Source organism: Dipteris shenzhenensis, chromosome 16, assembly GCF_047967505.1.
Source record: "Dipteris shenzhenensis isolate YYH24624 ecotype China chromosome 16, Dip_SZ_1.0, whole genome shotgun sequence".
Classification (NCBI taxonomy): Eukaryota; Viridiplantae; Streptophyta; class Polypodiopsida; order Gleicheniales; family Dipteridaceae; genus Dipteris; species Dipteris shenzhenensis.
Genome location: NC_141611.1, coordinates 56215168 through 56241631, shown reverse-complemented (window position 1 = coordinate 56241631; position 26464 = coordinate 56215168). Strand labels below are relative to the sequence as shown.

At 46.1% G+C, this 26464-nt stretch overlaps 1 protein-coding gene across 2 annotated transcripts in view; it reads left to right on the top strand.

The window, feature by feature from the left end:
• Positions 1 to 26464, top strand: part of FVE (Transducin family protein / WD-40 repeat family protein) — a 127733-nt gene that overhangs the window by 55518 nt on the left and 45751 nt on the right. For both annotated transcript variants that reach the window (XM_087386887.1, XM_087386885.1), the window contains 6 exons: positions 14448 to 14522; positions 15883 to 15958; positions 16115 to 16319; positions 16431 to 16512; positions 16704 to 16777; positions 16994 to 17105. In XM_087386887.1, coding sequence (XP_087243013.1) covers positions 14448 to 14522; positions 15883 to 15958; positions 16115 to 16319; positions 16431 to 16512; positions 16704 to 16777; positions 16994 to 17105 — 624 coding nt within the window. The remainder of the gene's footprint in view (positions 1 to 14447; positions 14523 to 15882; positions 15959 to 16114; positions 16320 to 16430; positions 16513 to 16703; positions 16778 to 16993; positions 17106 to 26464) is intronic.

Sequence of the window (26464 nt, the reverse complement as noted above, 5' to 3'; positions counted from 1 at the left end):
GCAAACCCACCACCGACTGGTTCGTCTGTCTGTGGCCCTTAACCCCACACTATAAATTGTTTGATGCAGTCTTTAGCCTTACTCTGGAGCTTCCTGAGATGCAAATCTGCCTGGGAACTCAGTCATCCAGTGGTGTAGTTCCAGCCTTAGAGTGTGTCTTGTTTTCCATTGGAGGTTTTTCTCAGCAGACAATGCAGAGTTTTCCTTGATATCTCTTGCACATTTCCATCTGTATCCATTCGCATCTCCTTGCCATTTCAGTTCTCTTAGTTTTTGCTTGCATTTCCGCTGCACTTTCACATGGTATCGGAGCAGTAGGTTGTCTGAAAGCTTGGACTTGGAGGCATTTGAGTTGTTGACAGTACGAAGTCTGCTATTGTTCAGAGATTGCTGTTGGCAGTTGAGGCGTGGAGAGCTCGGAGATATGTAGCCGCTCTCACATGGATGAAACCATCGCCCTTGTCTTGATAGTGTGACGACTGCGCATGTAACATTAGAGCACTAAACTTTTGGGGCTAACGGAGTTTGCTTCTGAAAGGCATGGACAGTTCGGGTGCAAGTTAAGTTATTAAAGAAGGCGATCCGAAGGCTTCGTCTGTCCGGGACAAAGGCGAGATGATTGTTGCATTGAGAACTTTTTGAAGAAGGTATCGGAACAACCTCTTCTCCCTTCCTATATTCCCTTCGGGCCTCTCTTCTCTTCTTTCCCTAGCCACCCTATCTCTTCTTCTTTCCCACCCCCCTTGCTTTCACAAGAGCTAGTTCTCCTCCATAAATACTCCAAAGTCAAAGCGTAGGTTGACCATTTATTGATCATAATTAGCGAGTTTTTCTTTTATTTAATTATGTTCAAAGAGTTACCTTTATTTGGTCAAGTCTTGACTCTGGTCAACAATACTTAACCCCGGGTTAAGTAAGCCTAACCTCAGTTGGGAAGATCTGGCTTTGGTCGAGATGGCTAACTACGGTTAACCAAGCAATCAAAGTGCTGACTTGGGTCAGAGAGTGTTGACTGCGGTCAGCGAGACTTGGCTCACGCCAAGAGGGTTAACTTTGTTTAACCAAGGTGCGCCAACTTCGGTTGGAGAGACTTGGCCATAATTAAGGCGCTCTGACTGATGGTCAAGCCCAAGCACTTTGACTATCATTGAAGATGACGGTAGGAGTAGTTTGACATGCATAAAGATGTGCAAGTAACTGCTGGAGCCAAACACACTCAACGGTAGCTGTAAAAGCTGCTCTATACTCAGCTTCATAGCTAGAAGTAGCAATTGTAGTCTACTTCTTGCTGAACCAAGAAATGCATGAAGTACCAAGCATGAAACACTTGACGCTATGTGACACATGGGTTTAGCACTATCAGTGAATCCATGCATAACAAGTGAAGAATCAGCCTCATAAAGGAGGCCCAAATGCTAAGTGCCCTTGAGATACTTGAAGACACGCTTCACGGCTTGCCAATGGTGCGTAGAGGGGCTGTGCATATATCTGCTCAACTGTGAGACAACATACTGAAGATTGAGCCTCGTATGGTATAAGTAAATCAAACAACCAACTGCTTGTTGATAGAGAGTGACATCACATGAACCGCTGCCATCCTCAGAAGAGAAGTGAAAACCAGGCTCTAATGGTGTGGCTACTGGCTTGCAATCCTCAAACTGAAAACGCTGATAAAGCTGTCCAATATACTTGGATTATGACATCAAAATGCCCCCCTCACTGCTAGCAAATTGAATGCCTAGATAGTAATGCAAAAGACCAAGATCAGACATAGCAAATGTCTTCTCTGCAAGTCGAGCTTAAAAGCTGCAATTTGCTTAGCATGTGTTCCAGTCACAAGCATGTCATCGACATAGAGCTCTAAAATCAGCAAATCTGTCCCACTCTTGCGGATGGAAAGGGGAGCCTTTGTAGGGCTGTTTTGAAAGCCAAGTCTAAGCAAATGAGCATGTATCCTGGAATACCAAGCCTGGGTGCCTACTTCAATCCATAGAAGGCTTTCTTGAAGCGGCATACCTTGCTTTCAGAACCTTCAACCTCCAAGCCAGGAGGTTGGGAAATATAGACCTCTTCCTGCAAAGGCAATAACAATGCGTATAGTAGTGATGTTAGAAGTGGGGGTCAAAGTCTCCCCAAAGTCAAGGCGCTGTTGCTGAGCATAGCCCTTAGCAACAAGACGAGCTTTGTTACGGTCCACGATACCATCAGCTTTCTGTTTAATCTTATAAACCCACTTAGTTCCAATCATTCTCAGCCAAGGCAATAAAATGCCCGAAGCATGTAGAAACTTCAAATTTCGATTTCAATGCAAAAATCCAAGTATACCTAGTAAAGTCATCAATGAATGTGACAAAATAATAGAATCCCCAAGAGCTGTAACCCGCATGGGTCCACAAACATCACTATGAACCAAATAAAGCTTGCCTGAGGCACCAAAATCCTTGGGAAATGCAGAGCAGTGCATCTTACCAAGCAAACAAGGTTCACAAACATGCTTTGAAGGCATATGCATTTTGGGAAGATCAACAACCATACCATCCTTATGTAGCTTCCCAAAGTTGAGGTGTCCAAACATCTCATGCTACAAATGGGTATCTACCATGGTAGAAAGAAAGAAAGAAAGAAAGTTTATTAAAGTCTTCGGAAGACCGATGGGTCTATGAGACTGTGAAAATCCTGATACAATGAGCTGTGGTAGTGGAGCTACTAAACGAGCGTCCATACCAATGCAAAATGCAAAATGCAAAAAATGCAAAAATGCAGAATGGTAGTACTAAGTCCTAAGTACAACATAGTCATGTCGATGGTTGACTATATATCAATCTCAGCATCATCATCAATATCATCATCATCCCCAGCAAAGCAAGATATCAGGATGGATGAGGCAGTGGAGGCATGAAGTCGGCAATAGAGTGCTGTCGGCCACGCAGAGGTATCCTGGTACGTCTCCTGGTCGTAGCTCTGCGTCTAACCAGAGCTACTGTGACCCCCATCGGTTGGGCTCTGACTCTAAACAACGAGGGGATGTCTCCAAGTGTGATCTGTGTATCGATCCTTTAACTGAGTTGTCGGGTCACGGGCTTCGTGTCACGGTCATGTCGAGGCCTCGTCTCGTTGGGGTCCATGTGATCTAGCTGAAAGAATTGCGTGATAGAGCTCTGAGAGGGATCAACCGAGGAAGAAGTCTGCTCCTATCTCCGTGCTCGGAGTATCCTCTCGCGGTGTCTAAGTGCCTCATGACCGTTGGTCTGGGTAGGAGAGGAAATGGGCTAAAATCCCATAACTATCTCTGAAGAGGTAGTGGAAACGTCCTCGGATCTCTTAGTACATAGGACACGTGAAGATGAAATGCTCCTCTGTCTCAACCTCCTGTATGTCACATAGTGTGCATATGCGCCGCTCCCTGGGTAGTCGCTCTGCTGTGCCGCTCTCGATGCGAAGTCTGTGTGAAGAGACCCGAAATTACCCAGGAGAGATCCTCATGGAGTGGGGTAGGTGAATCTGTGTGTATCCTGGTGGGTCAATGAAAGCCTCCGCTGTGATATGTAAGAAGTGATCTCTGTAGAAGCTAAGCTTCACTGGGAGTTCACTCGGTTCCAACCAGGTCCGAAAAGTGTGTAGCTGTAGTAGATTCTCATGGATAACCTGGTTGACCTCGTGTGATAAGAGGGGAGAGAATGGAGCATCCATGCTATACTGGAAGGGAGGTAGTCTATCCATGTGGAGCCCCAGTCGCTCAAACCATCTCTCTGTACGTGCATACCAGCACCTCTGATCTCCTCTTGCTGCAAGTGCCATGGAAGAGGATAGAGCTATCCATGGTAGCCTGCTACGCCCCGAGGTATAATCCCCATATTGCCTAACTCGGTACAGATATGTGATGACCTGAAATGCAGCATCTAGCTGTAAAGGGGGTGACCCAAACTCAGCCTGAATGATCTGGTGAGGAACGGATGACTTACCACGAATGTTTCGTGATAGCATGAGAACCTGTAGCCGCTCCACACGGGCCCACTTTGTATCCGACAAGTCTGGCCCCCAACAAGGGTTGCCGTACATCCCCGCTGGGCGAGCCAAGGAGTCTCAAAGCAACCCCTTGGTGCGTGGATCGTGAAAGTGTGAGCGGAAGCACTGCCTCTCTAGCCTGGCCAATGAGGCATACCCTCTACTCAAGCGTGCCTGCATTGCGGGTCTCATAGTGAAGCTTGGTCCGGAGAAGATAACCCCAAGATAACTTCTTGGTCTCTCGTGGATGTAGACTTTCTTTCTTTCTCTCTCACTTGCACGCACGCATTCACGCATGGGCTAGTGCATTGGTGGATCCACTTCAATACAAAGACACGAGTCATACAAAGACTCAATCTATTAGTCATATGAGACCATAGCTGAAACACTGCCTCCAAGTAAGACACCAGAGAATCTAGGATTGGCTTTCTCTCCAAGTGGACCTGCTCAACATCTTGGGACACTATTGATAGGCCAGTGCGCCACGATCTGACCATAGATTCCTTAGCTAGAGGTAAGGCAACTGACGAGCCACTCTTCTTCCACAAGGAAGGCTACGTGCCCCATACCACATTGACCCATGTGCGCGTAGATTCTAGGGAAATAAGCTTGGACAGGTTCCAATCTAGCTCGGTAGTCTTGAGAGGCCCCTATTTCAAGAATGATCCAAATGATTTTAAGATTACTCTTATACAGGCACATGATGTCTTAGTTTGTGTACACTAAGAGTGGCCTAAATGTACAAAGGGTACTACAAGTCCTAACTATTCCAAGCTTAAGATAAGCAACCCTTGGTTACCTAATATCCATAACACTAGCATCCAAACGTGGGAAAAAGGATAGCCCAACCACCCTTCATCTGATTACTCTATCAACATGCACACTAGATTGAAAGGGCCTTTTCACTAGTTCCAACGCTATCATCATTCTTCAATGGCTTGGGGGTTGAGCTTTGGCAATTCCAACCAGTATTGTCTGCCCAGTTTACTGTTGAGACATTTCACCAAGTGCAATCTAGTCATAATCACACTCTTGGCACAAGATGCCAAGTAGAACTCACTCTGGTAGATTTTGGTTAATTTTGAGATCCATACCTTGAATTTAGAAGTTTGGCCTACCTTTAAGTTTAACCCCCTAACTTTTTCTAATTAAACGTCATAGTAGAAGGGTCATGTGCTTAAATTTTCAAAGGCCTAGTTAATTTAATGAGAAATGCGACTTGGGAATTGGTTGTCCCACTTCAATGCGCAATGCGTGGGGGAGCAAGGGATTTATGGAATTAAATGCAATGCAAATGGCAATGTTGGAAAATACAAAGCAAGGCTTATAGAAAGGGTTATGCACAAGAAGACTTCTATTGGAAGTAGATGGAAGCAAGAGGATGGAAAATTCACTCAGATTTAGTTAACCCTCATAAGTTGGAGAGGGACAGCATGTATCAACTGTGTGAAAAGAACACACAAGACTCAACAAATCTAGATCCATAGTTTGTTAATGGTGAAGGAATATTGGAAGTTTAGAACCATGGTGTGAGAGGGAGGTTGCTATGATTTAAAATTCCTTCTCTGAGGCAAAATGACTACAAAAATAATAGCTCATGCCTGTCTCATGGGATGCTCTATAATATGTAGGACTGCTATGCACCGAGAGCAGTAACTCTTCGCCGGCGACCCTGTTGAGATAGTTGACTCTTACACATTCTTGGGCGTTGTCTTCTCAGGCCCGATCTTCACGATGCGCCTGGCCATGCAGGCCAAGATCAGCCGGGGATACGCCGCGCTTGCCAGGCTGGATCGACAGTGCTACCACTCCCACTTCCAGGACTCGCGGACCAAGTCTCTCCTTTTTGATTCTTTGGTCCGCCCAGCAGGCATGTACGGTAGCCCGTGGTGGGGAGTCGACCTTTCAGACACAGAGTGGGCTCGAGTCGAGCGCCTACAGATACTGATGTTTGCTCGGATGATCCGCAGCAAACCATCGGTACCACACCAGATCATTCTAGTAGAGTTCAGCGCCTCACCCCTACATCTTGATGCGGCTTTTTAGGCTATCACCTATCTCCACACACCTATCTCCACAGAGTCAGGGATTTCAGCCCTCCGCCGACGGTCGCCTCCGCCTACCTTAGCTAGCCCTATCCTCCTCCATGGCCTTATCCGTTGATGGGGACCAGCGATGCTGGTATAGTCGTCTTTTAAGTTGGTTCACTCGACTGGGCCTCGACTTAGACCGGTTGCCTCCTTTTTAGTACAGCCTCGATGCTCCACCATCTCCCCTCATCCCCACTGACCAGGAGGTCAATCGGCTCATTCGAGCGGATCTACTCTAGCTCCACACTTGGCGGACATGGTTTCTTCACTCCGAGCTTCCTGTGAAGCTCGACTTTTACCGCCGACACTGCCTCCAGATCTCACAGGAGGGCTTCATCACACCTTCGGGTTACACACAGCTTCATCTACCACACGCGCTCCGAATCTCCCTCGGTCAGTTTAGGGTCTCGTCACATCGATTACGGATCGAGAGCGGACGCGCAGAGGGTATCCCACGAGAGCACCGCCTTTGCCCACTTTGCGACTTGCAGGAGATCGAGTCGGAGGAGCACTTTGCTTTCAGATGTCCTATCTATTATGCCATTCGAGGCCGGTACCACTGTCTCTTTCGCGACGGATTCGGCCCCCTCCCACACATGCTAAAGTTCCCGGATCAGCGATGCCTAGCTGCTTTCTTACATGAGATGACTCGCCACCGAGATACCTCTCTCCGAGCACGGCGACACGAGCAGCACATACAGCGTGAGGATGTTGGGGTAAAGGCACATTGCCACCTATGACTGTCTTAAGACAGTCATAGGGTGAAAAACCTAATACCTATCAGTTTGTGGTGTGGCTCATCACTTCACACCCACATCTTTTGTGTCACTCCTCTCTCTCACTCTCTCCCCGTTGTACTTCTCCCTCTTTCCTTCCCTCTAAACTGGTATCAGAGCCTTCATTCTCTCCCTCTCCCTTTCTGCCTACCACTCCCTCTACCCCTCCTTATCCCCTCGGGCCTCGTGCCCTCAGCAGCGAGCTCACAGCGGGGCAGCACAGCACGTAGCGCAGGCAGAGTGCGCGGGTGGAGTTGGGCATTGCGCAGGCAACGCAGGCAGCGCGGGCAGAGAGGCGGCGCGCACGTACGCGCAGGCAGCGCGGGCAGAGAGGTGGCGCATAGGTGTGCACGTAGGCAGCGCGGGGCAGCATTAGCCGCAGCAGTAGCTAACTGCTGCTAGCTGCGTGTGCGCAACTAGGTTGCGCACCGTACAGCTCGTGTACGGACGTACGGCCGTCCGTACCGCCGTACGGATACCGTACAGGCGTCCGTACTGCACGGACGCCGCCGTACGAACTGCGTCAGGGAGCTGCGTCAGGGAAGTGCATTTCGAAAATTTTTTTTTTTTTGGGATCTGTACCCTGCACAGGTACAGCAGGTACAGCAAGTACACAGGTACAGAAAGTACAGCAGTTTTTCTTTGGGGAAAGAAGAAAAAGCGAGAGCATTCCCGGCTGTTCAGTTCTTAAAACTGTGTGTTAAAGGTACAACAAGTACCCTCCTGTCCCTCGTGCTTGAGGTGACTAGTACCACAGTGTGTGGTGGTTGCACAGTTATCTTGTTTCGGGAAGGTAATGCCTTGATTTTGCAGAGGGCTTTTATGCTTTTGCTGAGTGCAAATCTCAGCTTTTGGGTGACATTTTCAAAGGGCTTTTGCCTGGAAGCTTATGCAGTGTATGCCTTGAGGCAATGTGGAGCCAAGGAGCTCACATTGGTCTTGTTTCCGTAGTGTATTCAGTGACATTTCTGCAGGTCACATTTTGTGTACGACACCTTGGAAAATCTCAGTTGAGCCACGCTTGGCCAGGGCGCATCGAGTTTACTCGGTCCCTAACTGTCCATCGTTGACAGTGCTCAAAAGATTTTCTCTTCAGTGTTTGTACGTTGGGATCTGTGTTGTTATTGTGTACACAGGGCTGTTTATGCATTGCATTGTCAGGTGAAAGTGCCAGGAGAGCGCTGTATTTTGTATGCTACCTCAGTGTTGAGGTGTTTTTCACTTGGTACAGGTGTCAAATCAAGGGGCTTTTGCCCAGATTTTGCTTGAGAGCACTTAAGTTACTGTTTGAGACCTTCAGATGCCTTTTATCCCCTTGGCAGAAGGGTGATTGCTTGGGATTTGTCCCATTTTCTGTTGCAGGTTTGTGACAGGCTGAAGTGTCTGGAGCCTCTTTTCAGTGAACAAAACAGTGTATGACAAGTGGTTTATGCATATAAAATCAGTGCAATACTTCATCTGAGGTGGGAGAAGTGATCAGGACAGCAGTGTTTTGTGCTTTGTCAGCTGATGATGCACTGTTAAAGCACTTGTGGAACAGCTGCAGCATTCTAAAATTACCGTTTTATGCCTATTTGAGCACGGTGCAGTGTGTCAGAAGGTACAGTAACTGGAGGGAAATTTTCTGTTTTGCTGCAGATTTTTTGACAGTAAAAACAGCACTATTGTGAGTGCTCCTGGCTCTTGATAGAGCAGGTTTTTCTGAGAAATCAGAATTTTATTCAGTCATTTTTTTGACTTACAGGGAGTCAGGTACTTTCCTTATCTGATATGGCATCAGGGGGAAGTGAATCATCAATTCTAAACATAAAGAAATTGGAAGGGGCACACAATTATGCATTATGGGCAGAACAGTGTTTGAATGTACTTCTGCTAAAGAAGATTTCTAAGCCCATAAGGGTAAAGGGTGTCAAGCCATCTGGGATGTCAGATGATGAGTGGGAGGAGCTAGATTTGTCCGCGAGGGCTGCTATCATGCTTACTCTCAGTGATTCTCTTGTGTTCAATGTTCAGGGTGAAAAGACCTCTTATGGCCTATGGCAGAGGCTAGCAGAGTTGTATGCCCAAAAGAGTTCAGCCAGTAAGGTGTATTGGTTGAAGAAGCTGGTTGATCTTCGCATGAAGGAAGGTACAGCTATGACCTCACACTTGAGTGAGTTCAATGCCATCTTTACACAGCTGATTGCACAGGGGTTGAACCTTGATGAGGAGTTCAAGGCTACTTTCTTGTTGTGTACCCTCCCTGAGAGTTGGGACACTTTCAAGACCACCCTGTCTAATTCAAATGTCACTCTTATATATGCTGATGTAGAGAGCTCTCTCCTCATGGAGGAGATGAGCAGGAAGAATAATGCGGGCAGCAAGTCTTCAAATGCTTTGAAGGTACAGGAAAGAGGCAGGACTCAGCAGAAGGGGAGATGTGCTAGTAAGTCCAAATCCCGCAGTCAGTCCCGTGGCAAAAAGGATATTGAATGCTTTTATTGTGGCAAGAAGGGACATGTTACGGGATCAGAAAGCCAAGAAGGCTGAGGCAAAGGATGCAGGCGGTGGAAGCAAAGGCAAAGGCAAAGGCAAGGCCAAGGGAGATGACTTGGATGCAGTGAATGTTTCAGCAGAGGACAGTGACAGTGACAGACATGATGTTTTATGCTCTTCTGCTGTAATTGCACATACTTTGGTTATTGATGGCCATGACATGCACACCTGGCTCTTGGATTCAGGTGCTTCTTTTTATGTTACTCCTCATAGGGAGTGGTTTACTTCCAACACAGGTACTCATGGAGTTGTTCACCTTGGGAACAACTATGCATGTCAGATTGCAGGGATTGGCAGTATACAGATAGTATTCCTTGATGGACGCATATTTATGCTTGATGGTGTTCGCCATGTGCCGCAAATCAAGAAAAATCTGATTAGCACTGGCTTGTTGGATGACAGTGGTTACCACACCACATTTGGGGATTCCAAATGGGTGATTACTGATGGCCAGGTTGTAGTGGCTGAGGGTTATAAGAGTGATACCTTGTACCCTCTTTATGTTTCCAGTGTAGGTAATCATGTTGTTGCCATAACCGAGCTGCCAAAGGTTTCATTGTGGCATAGCCGGTTGGGACACATGTCCGTTAAAGGAATGCAAGAACTGTCACGTTTGGGTTAGCTGCCGTCTCTTTCATTTTCAGATTTGCCTACTTGTGATCATTGCATATTTGGCAAGCATTCTATGACTCCTCATAAGAGGAGAACTCCCCAAAATAGAGCATCGCTTGATCTAGTGCACACTGATTTGTGTGAGATGCCACAGCTATCACTAGGCGGTGCAAAGTATTTCATTACTTTTATTGATGATGCCACACGCAAAGTGTGGGTCTATTTCTTGTAGCATAAGAGCGATGCGTTAGATGCTTTCAAGAAGTTTGTCGCTCAGGTTGAGAATCCGAGAGGTCGCAGGCTGAAATGCCTCAGATCCGATAATGGGGGTGAGTATGTGTCAAATGCTTTTGTACAGTTTTGCGAAGCTAAGGGCATTAAACAGGAACTCACAGCCCCTCATAATGCATCTCAAAATGGTGTGAGTGAGCGGATGAATCGAACTATTCAGGAGAAGGTTCGATGTATGTTGTCTTATGTTGTATTGCCCCATGGCTTTTGGGCAGAAGCCGTGCAAACAGCAGTTCACATAATTAACAGGTCACCGAACAAGGCTTTGGAGTTGAAAGTGCCAGAGGAGGTGTGGTCTGGCAAGCCACCTTCATATAAGCACTTACGTGTGTTTCGCTGCGAGTGCTTTGCTCATATACGCAAAGAACTGCGCACCAAACTGGAGCCAAAGTCTTCTAGATGCATCTTTATGGGTTATGGTGACGAAGGTGAAATGGGGTACAGGTTATGGGATCCCGTTAAACGGAAGATTTTAAGCAGCAATGATGTCATCTTTAAAGAGGATAGTGTACACAAAGAACCCGTGCAACCTGTGGAATACAGGAGGGTTATTTATGATGATGTCGGACAGCAAAGAATGCCCATTTATATGCAGCAGCAGGCTGCTGCAGATAACCCTGTTCAAGAGGGTATACAGGCTGAAAATCAGCCAGATAATTTTGCCAATGATGCACCACTGGATATGCCAGCAAATGGGGCTGTAGAACAGCCAGTTATGGTGGTACAGCCACCCGTCATGCATGACGAACAGGCTAGACAGCAGCCTAATCCGGAACATTTTGTTAGGAGGAGCACCGTGTACAACGGCCTCATGACAGGTTTGTTCCAGGAGCCAATAATGTGGCTGATTTTATTATGCTGACAGATTGTGGTGAGCCTTCCAGCTTCAAGGAAGCTATGGGAAGAACAGAGAAAAGGAAGTGGGAGAAAGCCATGCAATCTGAAATGGACTCCCTACTTCAAAATGATACATGGGACTTGGTGCAGCTACCTGCATGCAGAAAGGTTTTGCCATGCAAGTGGGTTTACAAAGTCAAAGTGGATTCAAATGCTTTACCGAGGTATAAGGCCAGATTGGTTGCCAAGGGATTTAAGCAGGAGAAAGGCATTGACTTTGATGAGATCTTTTCCCCTGTAGTCAAGATGACTACTTTGAGAGCAGTGTTAGCTCTTGTTGCTCATGAGGACATGGATTTATGTCAGATGGATGTGAAGACTGCTTTTCTTCACGGAGATCTCCATGATGAGATCTATCTGAGTCAGCCAGAGGGATATGCTGTTAAAGGGAAAGAGCAGCTTGTGTGTAAACTCAAGAGGAGCTTGTATGGACTCAAGCAGGCACCAAGAGAATGGTACAAGAAGTTTGATGCCTTCATGCAGTCCCAAGGTATCATAGGTGTGAGACCGATCATTGCTTGTACACCAAACGGGCAAAGGATGGCAGTTTGATGCTACTCATTCTATATGTGGATGACATGCTAATTGCCAGTAAATCTCAGCATGAGATTAGTGCTTTGAAGAAACAACTGCATAAGTCTTTTGACATGAAAGACTTGGGTGATGCAAACCATATTCTTGGCATGCGGATTACTCGTGACAGGTCCAAGGGACTTTTGTTTCTGTCACAGAAGGAGTACATTGACAAAGTACTGCAGAGGTTTAAAATGGAGGGGGGGAAGTCTATAAGTACCCTGTTGCCTCCACATTTAAAACTCAGCAGTAAGGACAGCCCCAAATCAGATGATGATAACGCTGAAATGGCCAAGGTTCCGTATGCATCTGCAGTTGGTTCTTTGATGTATGCCATGGTTGCCACTCGTCCGGATATTGCTTTTGCGGTGGGAGTCATCAGCAGGTATATGGCAAATCCAGGCAAGCGGCACTGGGAAGCAGTGAAAGGTGTCTTGAGGTATCTCAAGGGTACCAAAGACTTGTGCATATGCTATGGTAGGCAGGATGCATTGGTGCATGGTTTTATAGATTCAGACTATGCAGGGAATGCAGATAACCGGAAGTCTACTACCGGTTATATTTTCACATTTGCAGGAGGTGCTATATCATGGGTGTCTCGGTTGCAGAAATGCGTTGCACTGTCAACTACTGAAGCTGAATATGTTGCAGCCACTGAGGCTTGCAAGGAAGCAATATGGCTTACTCGGCTGGTGGGAGATTTGGGCATTACAGGAGATATGCCAGTTTTGCATTGTGATAGTCAGAGTGCTATCATGTTGGCAAAGAATCCGGTCTTTCATCAAAAGACCAGGGAGGTACTGGAAGACAAGCGACTTGAGCTTGTGAAGGTGCATACTGATGATAATCCTGCAGATTTTCTCACTAAGAGCTTGCCTACAAAGCGGTTTGCACATTGCCGCCACATCATGGGATTAGGATGAGACCATTCTTATTTTATGGTCTTGTATACAGTAACTGTATATTACTGTAATTTTTATTCTTTTCTCCCCTTTAGGCACATTGGCCTTTAGGTGGGAGGTTGTTGGGGTAAAGGCACATTGCCACCCGTTTATTAAAGATATGATACCTATGACTGTCTTAAGACAGTCATAGGGTGAAAAACCTAATCCTAATAAAACCTATGAGTTTGTGGTGTGGCTCATCACTTCACACCCACATCTTTTGTGTCACTCCTCTCTCTTACTCTCTCCCCGTTGTACTTCTCCCTCTTTCCTTCCCTCTAAGAGGGCACCCAGCGGCCTATCACTGATTTCTTCCAGTCACAGGATACCTCTCCTCAGTCTAGTCGACGACGCGGACGTGAGCGAGAGCCAGAGCCACGACAGCTGCGCCAGCGGACAGACTCACACGTCCTGGTCCATGACATCTCATCTCTGCTCTCTGCCCGCCCCACCGGGGTTACCGTTGCCATCATCCACAGGGCCACCCGCCGCCCCCGACGACCGAGCTCGACTAGGCCGCGTGACGTCGAGGCCAATCATCTATCGCAGGGTTTTTCCGGCCTCCCATTTGACGGCCCCTCTATGATTGGTCTTTGACGATCACCACCTGCACATATATACTGTATCTCCCCCCTCTGTCCCATTTTTGGTGCCCCCCCTTCTTTTTTGTATCATCTGGAGGTAGACACATTTTTTTTGTATCAGGACTAGACACACCGTCCTTCATAACCTCTTTTTTGTAGAAACGGTTGGCTGGCCCGTTTTGAGACCGCCACCGTTATGCTCATTGTATCAGTTATCTTTAGTCTCATAGACCTTCACGGTCTCCCGAAGACTTTAATAAACTTTCTTTCTTTCTTTCTTTCTCCTCCGAGGTCTTGACAAGATTATATAATGTGGATAGTAGTAGGTGCTGCTCTAGTGAGGGTATCTAATTTTCTGCTTCCACTTCTTCTAAGGCTTTTGATTTTGAGCTTGGGTGAGGTTTTGAGACCCATATTCAAAATGTGGAATCCTTTCAGCTGTTGAGATTCTTCCTTTTGAAGAAACCTTGAGGTTTTTCCTAAATCATAAAAGGAGAACTTTACAGAATGCTAAGACACCATGTGTGTAAATAACTTCTAGTTGTAGAAAAGTGCACTGTAATATACTATGCTAACTTTTTTAAATTCTTTATAGCACAGGAAAAGCCTGTTGCACTTTGACAGTTTTTTGGAACTCCATTCAATATGAGCTACTTAGAGTAGAGTGATGTGGTAGAAATGGAGCCATGGCAACACAGAATTCTTGCTCTTCACAATGAACAGCCACTCTATGTACTAAATTAATTTCTGCGGATATGGTGGTCAAAAGCTTGGATGGGTGCACACATATTCATAGTTAGCCAGTGTGTTCGTTTGTTCCATTATATCTGTACGGCTGACTTTATCTCTGGGCTCCCCTCAGAGTTGAATCGACAATTATTATCTAGAGTTTCGGCAGTTTGTGAATTTGTTAGGATTTTCTCTGTATATATATTTTTATATTGACAGTCTGCATTCCCTTTTCAGAGTGGACAAACTTGTAAGTCTGAATTATTTCTATAACATATAAGATGAGCAAGGATCACTTTTTTATCATGTCAAGGCTTGCAAACTTAGGTCGTGGAAAATCGGTTCTGAGGCTAAAGGGACATGCGTGCAAATCCAGTCCATTTGTACTCACAGACGGTATCTCATGTGCAGGTTTATATTTGGAATGTCGACACACAACCGAATTGCCAAGTTATTGTGGGTGCAAATGTTTCAAAGCCGGACTTGGTTTGTTTTCAACCTTGTTTATTTGTTTTCTTGCTGGCAGACTGAAGGGTGAATTCTACTTGTGCACCTTTTGGCATCTGGCCTCTATGTCTTGTGATAGGCATAGGCTGCAAACCTGATCCTCTCATGGCACATTTTTGCATCGGCCAGTCTTTACGCGTGATCTGGTTCGTAGGTGGTATATTGGTTTCCTATGATGCCCTCGTGGCACAGTTTTCCATCTTCCAGTCTCTACTTGGAGCTCATGGGAGTCGGTTCGTAGCTGCATATTGATTTCCTTTGAAAGAGAGGGATGTTCCCTACCGTAGTTGCCTACGATTTTTTCAGTTACAAGCTCTCTGATGTCAATGTCGGTTTTTGGGAGTTTAATGGATTGACCGATCGCCCAATATCCCAGCTACTCTATTCCTTTTTTAAACCATCCTTGTGTTTGGTTGCTTTCATTTCTTTGAGGGGGAGCTTGTCCTTGTGTATTTTTGCTACTATATTGAGATACCTGATGTGTTGGCATAGGGCTTCCTCTTCTAGTGGTAGCATGCCCGTTTCAGCTAGTAAGATGGTGTAGGGAGTTTGAGCCTTGATTCCCAGCGCTTGATTAGAAAACCTTTTTTGCACTCTCTCTACACTCTTCCATGAGCTTTGAGCCATGTAGCCCAGGCCTGGCATTCACAAAGGATGACGGTCTGCACTAGTGGGGTGTATAGAAATTTTTGCATTCCCCAATTCCAGATGTGCTACTTTTTGCATTGCTTTGTAGGCTGAAATGTGCCTTCATTCCCCCTAGGATCCCTTTCTCTACACACATGTTCCACTTGTTGTTGTCTGTGAATTGTAGGCCGTGGTACTTGTAGGAGTGTACAGCCTCCAAGTCCTTGCTCTCAATTGTGAAAGTGGGTTGAATGTGTCTTTTACCAATGATCATAACCTTGGTCTTTGTGATGCTTACTTTTATGCTGGAAAATCTGCAGAATTCGTGTAAAGTATCCAAGTGTGGTTGTAGTACTTGTTCATGCTTTGCAAATAGGACCATGTCATCTGCATATAGTAACAGGAGGAGTGTCTAGCCTGCAATTCGGGACTCTGCTCCACTGTGAGCCCTGACTCAATTGTCAAGCTTATCAATGAACGGCCCAAATAGTGTTGGTGAGAGGGGGCTCATTTTTTAGATGCTTAAACTCAGGTTTAGAGGTCCTAGTTTGTATTGCACAGACAAGAATCTTTATTTTGCAGAGTGGGTTTTTAAAATTTCAAATTTCTTTTGGGTGGCTGGTTTTTCTTCTCAAGTATGCCTTTGTTAAGGGAAAAATTTGTAGATCTATACCAATGGACTGTGTTCCTAACTTGTTTGAACTTTTTGTAGGTATTGACTGGGCATACGGACAATGCAGAGTTTGCTCTTGCTTTGAGTCCGGCTGCACCTCATGTTCTATCAGGAGGTGTTGTCTCTCATTATTTTTTAGGTTGTCCCTGGATGAGGGGACTCACAGTTTGATATGTTTGTTATTACGAGGCGAAAACGTTTTGTTCCTTGCTGGTGCTTCTTTTGCATTTATGGCACTTGGGTTCAATTTATAGTATTGTTCTCTGATCAGGCAAGGACAACTGTGTAATACTATGGAGTATAGAGGACTTCACCACATCAGAAAAGGTTCCATCCCCTCCTAAGCCTGGAACACCTACAGGAGGAAAACAAAAAGGCAGTGGGACATTTTTAGCTGATGCTACTAAGGTGGCACCTAGAGGGATTTTTAAAGGGCACACTGAAACTGTAGAGGATGTGCAATTCCATCCGTCCAGGTAGAACCAATTGCTAGTGAGGATCAAGAATGAAATTTATTTAAAAGAATATTTTGAATACAGTTGAACAGGAATGCAAACCTGATTAAGTTTGTGAAATCTTGTCATCAGTGATCAAGAGTTTTGCAGTGTTGGAGATGATTCTTGTCTGATTTTGTGGGATGCTCGAGTCGGACAAGACCCAATTATGAAAGTAGCCACATCATCCTTGCTTTTCAATTGTTAATAGTGAATTTCAAAAGAATCCATTATAATTTCTGTTCATGAAACGCTGCTTAAATGTGGTTAGTTTTTAAGTTGGTTTTTTTTGCAAGAAAGAAGCTTGCTTCTTACAGGATTTTCTCCTTGGGTGATGATTTTTACACATGTTGTGTGTTTAATTAGGTTCAAAAAGCACACGATGCCGATCTTCATTGTGTGGATTGGAATCCACTTGAAGACAACTTGCTTTTAACTGGGTGAGTGATTTTAGGGAAAAGGGCTCATAATGAGTCAGGAGTTGGGTTGCTTTTAGTTACTTAAAAAAAAATGGTTAGTACTCTTTAGATGTGCATGCTTTTCATACAAGAAACGTCCAGACAAACTGGTATGAAGGTTTTTGAAATTTCAAACCAGTTATTTCTTCCTAGGTTCATAGAGAAGATACTAACTTTCAGAATATCTGTGAAACACAGCTCGGCTGATACTTCTGTAAGAATGTTTGACCGTCGAAAGCTTGCAGCAAGTGGTCAAGGGATGCCAGTACAAAAGTTTGAAGGCCATTCTTCAGCAGTGCTTTGTGTACAGGTACTGTGCTCATTCACAGTGGTGGCTTACCCTTTAATGTTCTAGATTTTAACTTTGGAATATGCTATTTAAGCATGAAGCTGGGGTAAAGTCTTGGATGTATTTTTGGTGAAAACATGTTCTTTGTAGAGTGAGAAATAAAAGGATTTCTTTGGTTAGAATTAGTTTGTAATAATTTTATCCAGAGAATCGTGTGTGCTTGGTGGACCTTGACTTCACACCTTTACCCTTTTTGTTTTCTCTGCCTTTTCTTTGTTGTGGTTTTGTTTTGCTTTGCCTATTTTTCGGATGCCTTGCTGGGAGCTTGTAAATCATGGCTTATCATCTATCTCGTATGATCAACATTGACCATATAGCCTTTTCTTCTAGGAAATTCAAGTTTGGACTCTGGTGGTCGTAACTTGCTCAACGCTTCACTGTCATTGTTATGAATCTTTTATTTTATGTTGCTTGCAATTATGAAATTTCCATGTGTGATGACTAAAGCTTAAAGATAAACTTCAATGAACAACTTTCCAGCTTCAACAATAAAGGGATTATTTGAGCGTTAATTCTAAAATTTCTGCACATTTTTGCATATTCCAGCATGAAATGTGTGTGGGCCATACATTTCTTTGCTTTTGCTGCAGGGAATTTGTTTCGTATTTTTTAATTTATTTTTAAATGAAAGAAACTTTCTGGTGAGAATAATTCTTTTTGTCCCTTTACCATCAAAGACTCTAAATGCCAAATTCTTGAGCTGGCTTGTACTTGTGTACATTTTGTCATCCTTTCTGACCATGTAACTGTCTAGAGCCAATTTCAAATGCAGGGGTCGAGGTGACAGGTTAAATCTGAAGTCCTTGTCTGGAATGCTTAAGTGATGTGCTGTTAGTTTAATCCATGTGTAGTGGTGCAGCTTGTTAAAGGAAATAGTATCGTGTCTCCATGTCAATGTCAAGAAGAGCATGGTTGGTTGATGTTTCGACCTGTGGTGGATACTCCTGAACATATTTATATAGCAAGGCTGTTGCTGGAAACTGATCTATTGAAATGATTCAGAAGGTTTGCAATAATACAGCCCTAGACAATGGCATACATTACATAGAAATGTCAAACATATATTCTATTTCCTATGGTCATTCTAGATGTTCAAGGATTAAAAACCTAAACTTGGTTGGAATTCCATTAAAGAAGCTGTAATTTCTAAGTGCGGGAATCCCTAGACATTTCATTTGGAATTGGAGCGTTTTGGCAAATGCTTTTAATAGCAACATTAGTATTAGAAGCGTTTCGTTGTGTTCCAACCTGGCAAACGTGTTTCGAGATGTTTTGAACATTTTTTGCCAAGTAAACGTCTCCATCTACTATGGATTTCCCTTATATTTGTGCTTTTGTAAGATTTTCCCTTAATTTTAATTTTTTGGATGTTGATGGTTTGTTAGTTGATGGTCTTGGCATTATAGCCATTGCTGTTAGTAGTATTGGTTGATGACGCTGACATTATTCTATATGCACTTTGTTATTGCCAATTGTCCTCCCTCTTTCAGCGCCCCTCTCTTTGTCTCTCAGCCACTTTTGGGCTTGTCCATTGTGGACATTGCAGCCCTTAGTGTTCTATTGGAGCCTTTAGGGCTTCTAGAAGCCCAAGCTGGCTGTTTTGGACTCCCTTATACCTTCCCGATTTTGGGCCATTCCTCCCTCAATCTCTTCTCATTCTTGCTTCCTCCTTCCTGCGCATGCTTACACCCAAAATTCTTGCTTCTACATTGCCCATATCTCACTTCCTTTGCTTCTTTTGAGCCTAGGGTGGCTGTTTGAACTTTGGACTGCCACTTTCTTAAAGCTTGACATCTCGATTCTCAACCTTTTTCCTTCTCTCTCCTACTACTCTCCTCTTCCTCCCGTGATCCCATACTCTCCTGAGTCTTGGGCTCCTATGGGGTACCATGGCCACAAGAGGTGGAAGCACAAAGGCAGGAAACCAGTTTCATGTAGCGATACAGCTCATTTATGCAAGTTTTATGCAGAGACATTGAGGAGCTAAGCCCCTCATGTTTGAGCACTCTTTTTATGGGAGGGAAGCCCTAGTATGAAGAGGTTCCATGCGATTCCTGAGGGAGCAACAAAAAGAGGACATTCGATTTATTCTTGCTTGGTACGACGAGGAGAGGCACTTGCTACATCACTTTGGCATCACGTACTTAGCTAGGTCCAGTGATCCTCTGCGAGGGATCGGCGGATTTGGATAGGACCATTCTCATTCTCAGTGGAGCCCCTTGGAAGTTGGCTTATCACTCGACGGAGTGCCGCTTTCCTTACATGGACGCTAGGACCCCTCCATAGACTCGACTTGGGAAATCATCACTAGTCTTATAGCTTGATAGATTTGGAGATCTTGATGCACAAGGACCCATGATTTTGTCAATCATAGTGATCTAGCTAGATATTATACACATCCTTATGGCCACTTGGAGCAAAGTTTAGGGGGTAGGAGAGTGGCTTTCATGAGAGAGTGTGACCTTACATACAGGGCCCTCATGGCACCTGCATTCTTTGGATTGTGACGTGGCTTTATAGACCAGCCCCATGGTTGTTAATTCATATTGTAGATACCAAGGATAGAGTTCTCACGCTCCCACCTCTAGTTTAATTTGTTTTGAATGGAATAAGTTACTTCTTACTAAAAAATAATTCTTGCTGGTCATCTTTTTCAATGCTCTATAGTCCACATATGACATAGAAAGGTAAACTATTACGTCTAATTTATTCGTAATTAAGCAACTCTCAGGCTTGTCTTTGGATTCCATCTTGATACTCAATAAGGAGATCTATTGGGTGGTATACTCCTAGGAATTAGATCTATAGTACAATCCTCTAGTCTCTCGGGTGGCAACGACTTAGGTAGATCTTGTAGGAAGCTGTCCTTGATTCATCTAGGAAAATTCTCTCTTATTTGACTCTTGCACATATATAAAATAAGAACAGATTGATTTCTTAAATGTGTTTGGTGCCTGGATATGACCATCGGTATGAGGCTACCTAATACACCAGATTTGAATAGTAATGTCTTGACCTTTGTGAAGAATTGACACGATCTTCTTTTAATAGTCATAGGTAGGTGCATCCTGTAGTGCCATGGATGACCTAGCACCACGTCTATGCCCCCTCCTCTCTCTCTTTCTCTCTCTCTCTCTCTCTCTCTCTCTCTCTCTCTCTAGCAAGCTTGCTCTCACATAGCCATATAGCCACTCTGGGTAACTATATTGCCAAGGTTCTTAAATATCGTGAATGTTGTATTACTCAATGTATTTCAAAATAATTGTTCTCCCCCCCTTCCATAAAAGGAAGGAGACACTTGTATCGTGACTTTTATGGGTCCCATGGGTCGGTATTTCGGCCCCCAGAGGACGGTAATACATTCTTCTTCTTCTTCTTCTCTCTCTCTCTCTCTCTCTCTCTCTGAGCAGGATCACAGAGTTCTTCCCATCGAGTGACATTGATTGTCCAATCTCTAGCTGCAGACGTGACAGAGACCCCGACCCGACGACTGCAGCACGACACACGAGACATTGAGGGGACACACAGATCACTCTGGGGGGATACGTCCCACGGGAGTCACGGTGGCTCTGGTCTTGCATCGAGCCTCGTCCAGGAGACCGAGATGTACAGCACCCCTTGACGGGCGACATGACATACGAAGGATTCCGCTCCGCTCAGTCCTTCTCTTTTCATTGTTACATCCAGATGTATTTGATTTGATAATGTATGATCAGACTTAGGATTCAGCATGGGTGATGATGCTCGTTTCAGTAGCTCCACCCTTACTGTGATTTGTATCAGGTTTTCTTTGAGTCTCATAGACCCATCGGTCTTCCGAAGACTCTAATAAAATTTCTCTTTTTCTTTCTCTCTCTCTGTGAAAAAAACAAGCTCCAAGACATAGTAAATGCATTGGAGATTGAAGTACAGTAAATGAGGGATATGAAAATGACCCCGAAAGGCACTTGCAAAGCAATGGAAGAGATGAAAACAGAGAATGCCACTCTCAGGAAGGAGATTGCAGCCATGCAAGAAACAATGCAAGGCACACATGCTGAACTTAAGCATCAAATCAGCCAAGGGGAAGCCAAGATATTGGAATGGAAGGACGTGGTCAAAAAGGGCACAACAGCCCCAAAGAAAGAATTTATCTCAGAGGCACTTGAGGAAAAGAGAAGGACCAGCAAGGCTTTAAATGTCCTTGTGAGGAGCTTACCAATGGGCGACACCAATGGCAGACGCGCAGGTATTGCTCACAAAAATGGGGATCAATGTCACATACAAGACAGCTTGGAGGGTAGGCAAACATGAAGCACCTACAAAGCCACTAGTGCTGAAGTTCAGGACAGCCATGGACATAAAGACTCTCATGAGCACAAGAAAGAAAGAACGAAAGAAAGTTTATTAAAGTCTTCGGAAGACCGATAGAAAATCTGATACAAGCAAAAAGGGTGGAGCTACCAAACGAGCATCATCACCCATGCTGAATGCTGAGTGCTAAGTAGTACATGGTCATATCATCAGTAATGGCATCATCATCGTCGTCGTCATCATCATCATCATCATTGAGTCAATCACCATCAATCACCATTAAGGCTGGTTGGCTCTCCTCAATGCAATGTGCCCCCACAAGGGTATATGTGTGTCAGAGAGGTATTGATGTGTAGCCAGTGATGGAGCGCTGGCGACTGTGTGTGGGTGCTGCCCGTCTCGGTCTCTTGGCGATGACTTTGCTCTTGACCAAGGCTATCATAACCCCTGTGGGTCGTGTCCCAGGCCTGAACATGGATGGGAGGTCGCTCAATGTGATCTGCATGTCCGTCCGCTGTCGAGTGCGGTGTGCCTCAGGATTTGGATCTCTGCTGCGCCTGCTATCAGTGGCCGCATGGATCGTGTGATTTGGCTGGAAGAACTCAATGATCTTGCTCTAGGAAGGGTCGGGCCATGTGCCTGAAGATTGTCTCAGGCACTTTACGAGAGAGTCTCAGGCAGAGTCCCATCATGGTTGGGGTGGATAGATGAGATAATGAGCACTATTGGGGTTAAACAAGGGTGTCCTTTATCACCCACCCTGTTTGGCCTCTACATTGACGAGCTTGAGAGAGTTATGCAGACACTGGGGAGAGATGGATGCTCTCTAGCTGGCACGTTGATCCAGATATTGCTATATACATATGACGTGGCACTTCTGTCTTCATCAGCAGAGGGCCTCTAGAGACACCTTGATGCACTATAGTGCTTTTGTGAGTCCCCTGATTTAAAGGTCAACCTTGGTAAAACTAAGGTCATGATCTTTAATACTTCTCAAGCCGTTATGCACCAGGAGCACTTCACGTTTGACGGGTTGACTGTTGAGATTGTTTCGTCATATACCTACTTTGGGGTTGTCTTCTCTGGACCTATCTTCACTATGAGACCCGCGATGGAGGCCCGAATGAGCAGGGGATACGCTTCATTGCCCCCTTCTCCTCCACCTCCATCCCCGACCTCTCCGTCCCTTCCACCCTCGTGTCCCCCTCCTCTCCCCCGTCGGCTCTCCCCCTCTCTCCTGCCTTCTCTCCATTCTCTTGCCCTCTCACCCCCTCACTTTCTCCCTCTTCGCCTTCTTGCCCTCCTTCCTTCTCCGCCTTCTGCCCTCCTTGCCCTCCTTCCATCTCTATCCTACCCCCTCCTCCACCCTGCTTCGCCTCCGCCTCCGCCTCCGCCTCCGCATTCGCCTTCCCCTTTGCCACTTTTCTTCCTCACCCTCCTTTTCTTCTTCCTCCTTGTAGCGGGAGCACTTGTGCTTGTTAAGGCGAAAGAAGAACCTTGGTGGTGATCCTTGGTCTGGCTAGTGGGGCTCAATGAAAGCACCCTCGAATCCCACAGTCGTTAAGGTTCTTCTTTCCCCAGCTGACAAGCAACAGGTACATCAAGTAGTTCTGTCCCTCCAAGACAAGGCGCTTGTGGGCAAAATTGTGGGCCTCACGCCTACACGGAGACATGTGCGAGAGTGGATCTAGGTGAGCTTGGCATTAGAGGGAGACCACATCTAGGAGGTCACCATTTGTGGACGAGGCGCTTTCCTCATCTAGTTGAGCTCCCGCGACTCTGCCTCGTCACTTGTGGAGCAGAGCCCCATCCTCCTTGGCCTGCATCTTGTCTACCTCTTTCCATGGTATCACGGGTTCGCAGTGGAGGACATGGATACGACACATCATGTTCCATGTTTTTTCGGTCACACTCCGCTTTCTAGGGCTCCCCAAGGAGTATTGAGCCATCCTCCCTTCCATTGGTCGGGCATATGGCAGAGTGCTCGAGTCCCCACCAGAGTCAGCCGCCTCAGTTCTAGCAGATGATGGGGTCCCCATGATCAAGCTCAGAGTCCCTTCCAGAGTTGATCCTTCTCGAGACCTTGGAAGGGGGCACACTTCGCCAGAGGATGGAGATCTCCGAGTTACTAGGCTAGTGTCTTCGGTGCAGACAGATGGGTCACCTCACCAGAGATTGTCCCCGTGGCCTCCCTCGTGCGCCTCCCTCCCTCCTCCACAGAGTAGGAAGAGTTAGCAGGCCCGTGTTCAGCGGTCTCTTAGGCAGGAGCAGCAGGAGTCTCAGACCCCATGGGTTACCTCCTCGGAAGGGAACTAGATACAGGTTAAAAAGAAAAAGAAACCAAGCAAGCAGGTCCGCAAACGCCGCAGGCAGAGGGCCAAACGCAGGGAGAGGGACAGGGTTGACCCAGAGGCCTCCAAAGAGGAACAGCAGGGGCCACCTTCTCCAGTGGCAAGGGCCACTGCCCATCTAGCCGGTCCTCCAGCTTCAGAGGTTTAGCCTCCACACCCACCCTTGCAGCAACAGAGAGCCCCAGGAGCTCTAGATGCGGCGATGGCGGATGCCGCAGACGCTAGCCCGACGAGGGCCGCGGAGGAGCTTCTAGAGCCCCGACGAGCGTGATCAGCAAGGGGGGCTTGAGGTCGTCCTTTGTCCCCCTCCTCCCTCTCCCCTCCCCCCTGACCCCTCCTCCTCCTCCTCTTCACTTCCCCCTCCCCCTCTAGGGTTCCCCCCGCCGCCTCCCTCCCCCCTCCCTCCCTCTTCTATGGTCACTCTCACCACCGACCCCCCGCTCTCTGTCCCTCGCGTCCCTACCCCTCCCTCTGCCGCCGCCGCCCTCTTTGCTTCAGTAGTAGCTTCTTCCGCTTCGACACCCCTGCCATCAGGCAAGGGAACGACGATGTCCCCTTCTACTTTCTCATTGCAGTAGCAGGTCCGCTCAAAGAGGGATCTTGAGGGACGAGGATCGTCATCCCGGCTAGCAGCTGTGGGACTTCTGGAGGTTAGGACCCTGGAACTATCTAGAGATTCTAGACTCATACCCTCTACCATTGGAGGTAACGCTCATGGTCCTTCAATCTCGGAAGGGGGGTTTGATCAGTGCAGTGAGATCTCAGACACACCCCGTTTGGAGATTTTTGTTTGTCTCCACAGGGTTGGAGAAGTAGTCCCCGGAGGTGTTCGATGCTATTTTGGGTAATCAGATTATGCTCATGATGGACAAGTGGATGGGACCACAGGGACTAGATCTTTGGTACGCCCATGGCACGGAGGTGAACTTTCAGCTGAGCTTCATGCGTGAGGAGCCCGTTTGTGGTCTGATGACAGGTTATCAGATTGCTGCTGGAGGCAAAGGTGGAGCAGGCACACTTTTGGCCCCTCCAGACGTGTGCGGAGCTGTTTGGGATGGAAGTCTTCTTCATGATGAAGTGGGCATGGAAGATCGGTATTGAACCGGTATCCACCCTAGTACGGCACCGCACAGACACTGACTACTCGCCCTCCAACCCCCCGACAAAATCACACAAGACAATCTTTCTAGGATAGGCACCCACTCACAGGAGAGCCTTGTTCCCGACTCCCTCATCCTCATGAGTTGGACCATAGTGAGTTGAAACCTACACGGGCTCCATGACCGTGTTCATAGCCAGCTGCAGTACCTGATGCTCCAATAGGAGTTGCAGAGGGTAGTCGTTGTCGAGATATCGAGCTCCACTCGTGATATGCCAGGGTGACCGTTGTGCATTTATGTCACCGACTTGTTAGCTGCAGATGCGGTTGGTACACCGCCCATGAATAATAGCTGGATGACAGCTATCCTTATGTACTCTAGTTCGTGGCTCAGTTAGTATGCCACCTTAGTTAGCTGAGTTTGGTTTGAGACCCACATATAGGGTTCTTCTATTTCTTTGTACTAGAGTTCTTTTGGCTTTTATAACTAAGAAGAGAAAAACTGTTTTCAGCCTCCACCTTTGTGTGTATTCCCCCATTGTGTATGTGAGAAAGCCGCAAGTGAGACTCCTTCCTTCTCTCCCACTATCTTCACATGGTATCAGAGCCTGATTCGTGGTAAGGAGCTCAAGAAAGCAAACCAAGTTCGCGGTGTCCTTGTAAGAGAACTAGTGTTGCTTTCCTTTTTCGAGTTTGGGAGCAAATCTCTGCAGGTAGCACAGTCGGAAAGTGCAAGAGTGCATTTTCTCAGATTGAGACGTCCTTCGCGGTCTGGCGAGGTCATTTCGGGGCTTGTTTTAGAGGCGGAAGTTCTCCGCAAGCACTGAGAAAAAGGCCCTACTTTTGCTGTGCGACCACTGCTCTGCAGGTCGGTGAAAAGTTACCGCAGAAATTGCATCGTATGCCTGTGCGCAGAGATGCTGGGAGTTACAGAATCATTCTTATTACCTGTTGATGCAAAGTTGTCACTAGGAAGTGACTGTGTGGTCAAATATCACTTTCGTCAGTTTTGCAGATTTGCCCGTGTGAGGCAAAAGCTGTGTTTTTTGCAGTGACAGAATATTTTGCAGTGTTTTGTAATGGCGTCTGATTCTCTTTCACAGATTGTCATTGAAAAGCTTGACAAGAACAACTTCGAAGCATCATAGAAGTTTAGAATGACGAATTTCCTTATGGAAAAAGGCTATTGGGAGTTCATTACAGGAAATAAAGAAGAGCCAATTCTTCCTAATGTTCCCAATCAACAGAAAATGCAGGCATTTAAAGGATGGCATGAGAGAGCCAGAAAAGTTATGTATTGGCTGTTTATCAGTATTTCAGATTCTATGATTGTGCATATTCAGGATGCAAGTACGCCAAAGGAGACATGGGATACTTTGACAAAAATGTACAGCACAAATACGCAAGCCAGGAAAATGCAGCTCAAGTAGGAGTTGCACAATGTGCAGAGAGAAAATATGAGCATCAATGACTACCACATGAAGGTGAAGAAAATTACAGATGCACTTGCTTCCATTGGGTCGCCAGTGGAAGATGATGATCTAGTTTCTGTGACCTTAAATGGTCTAGGAAAGGAT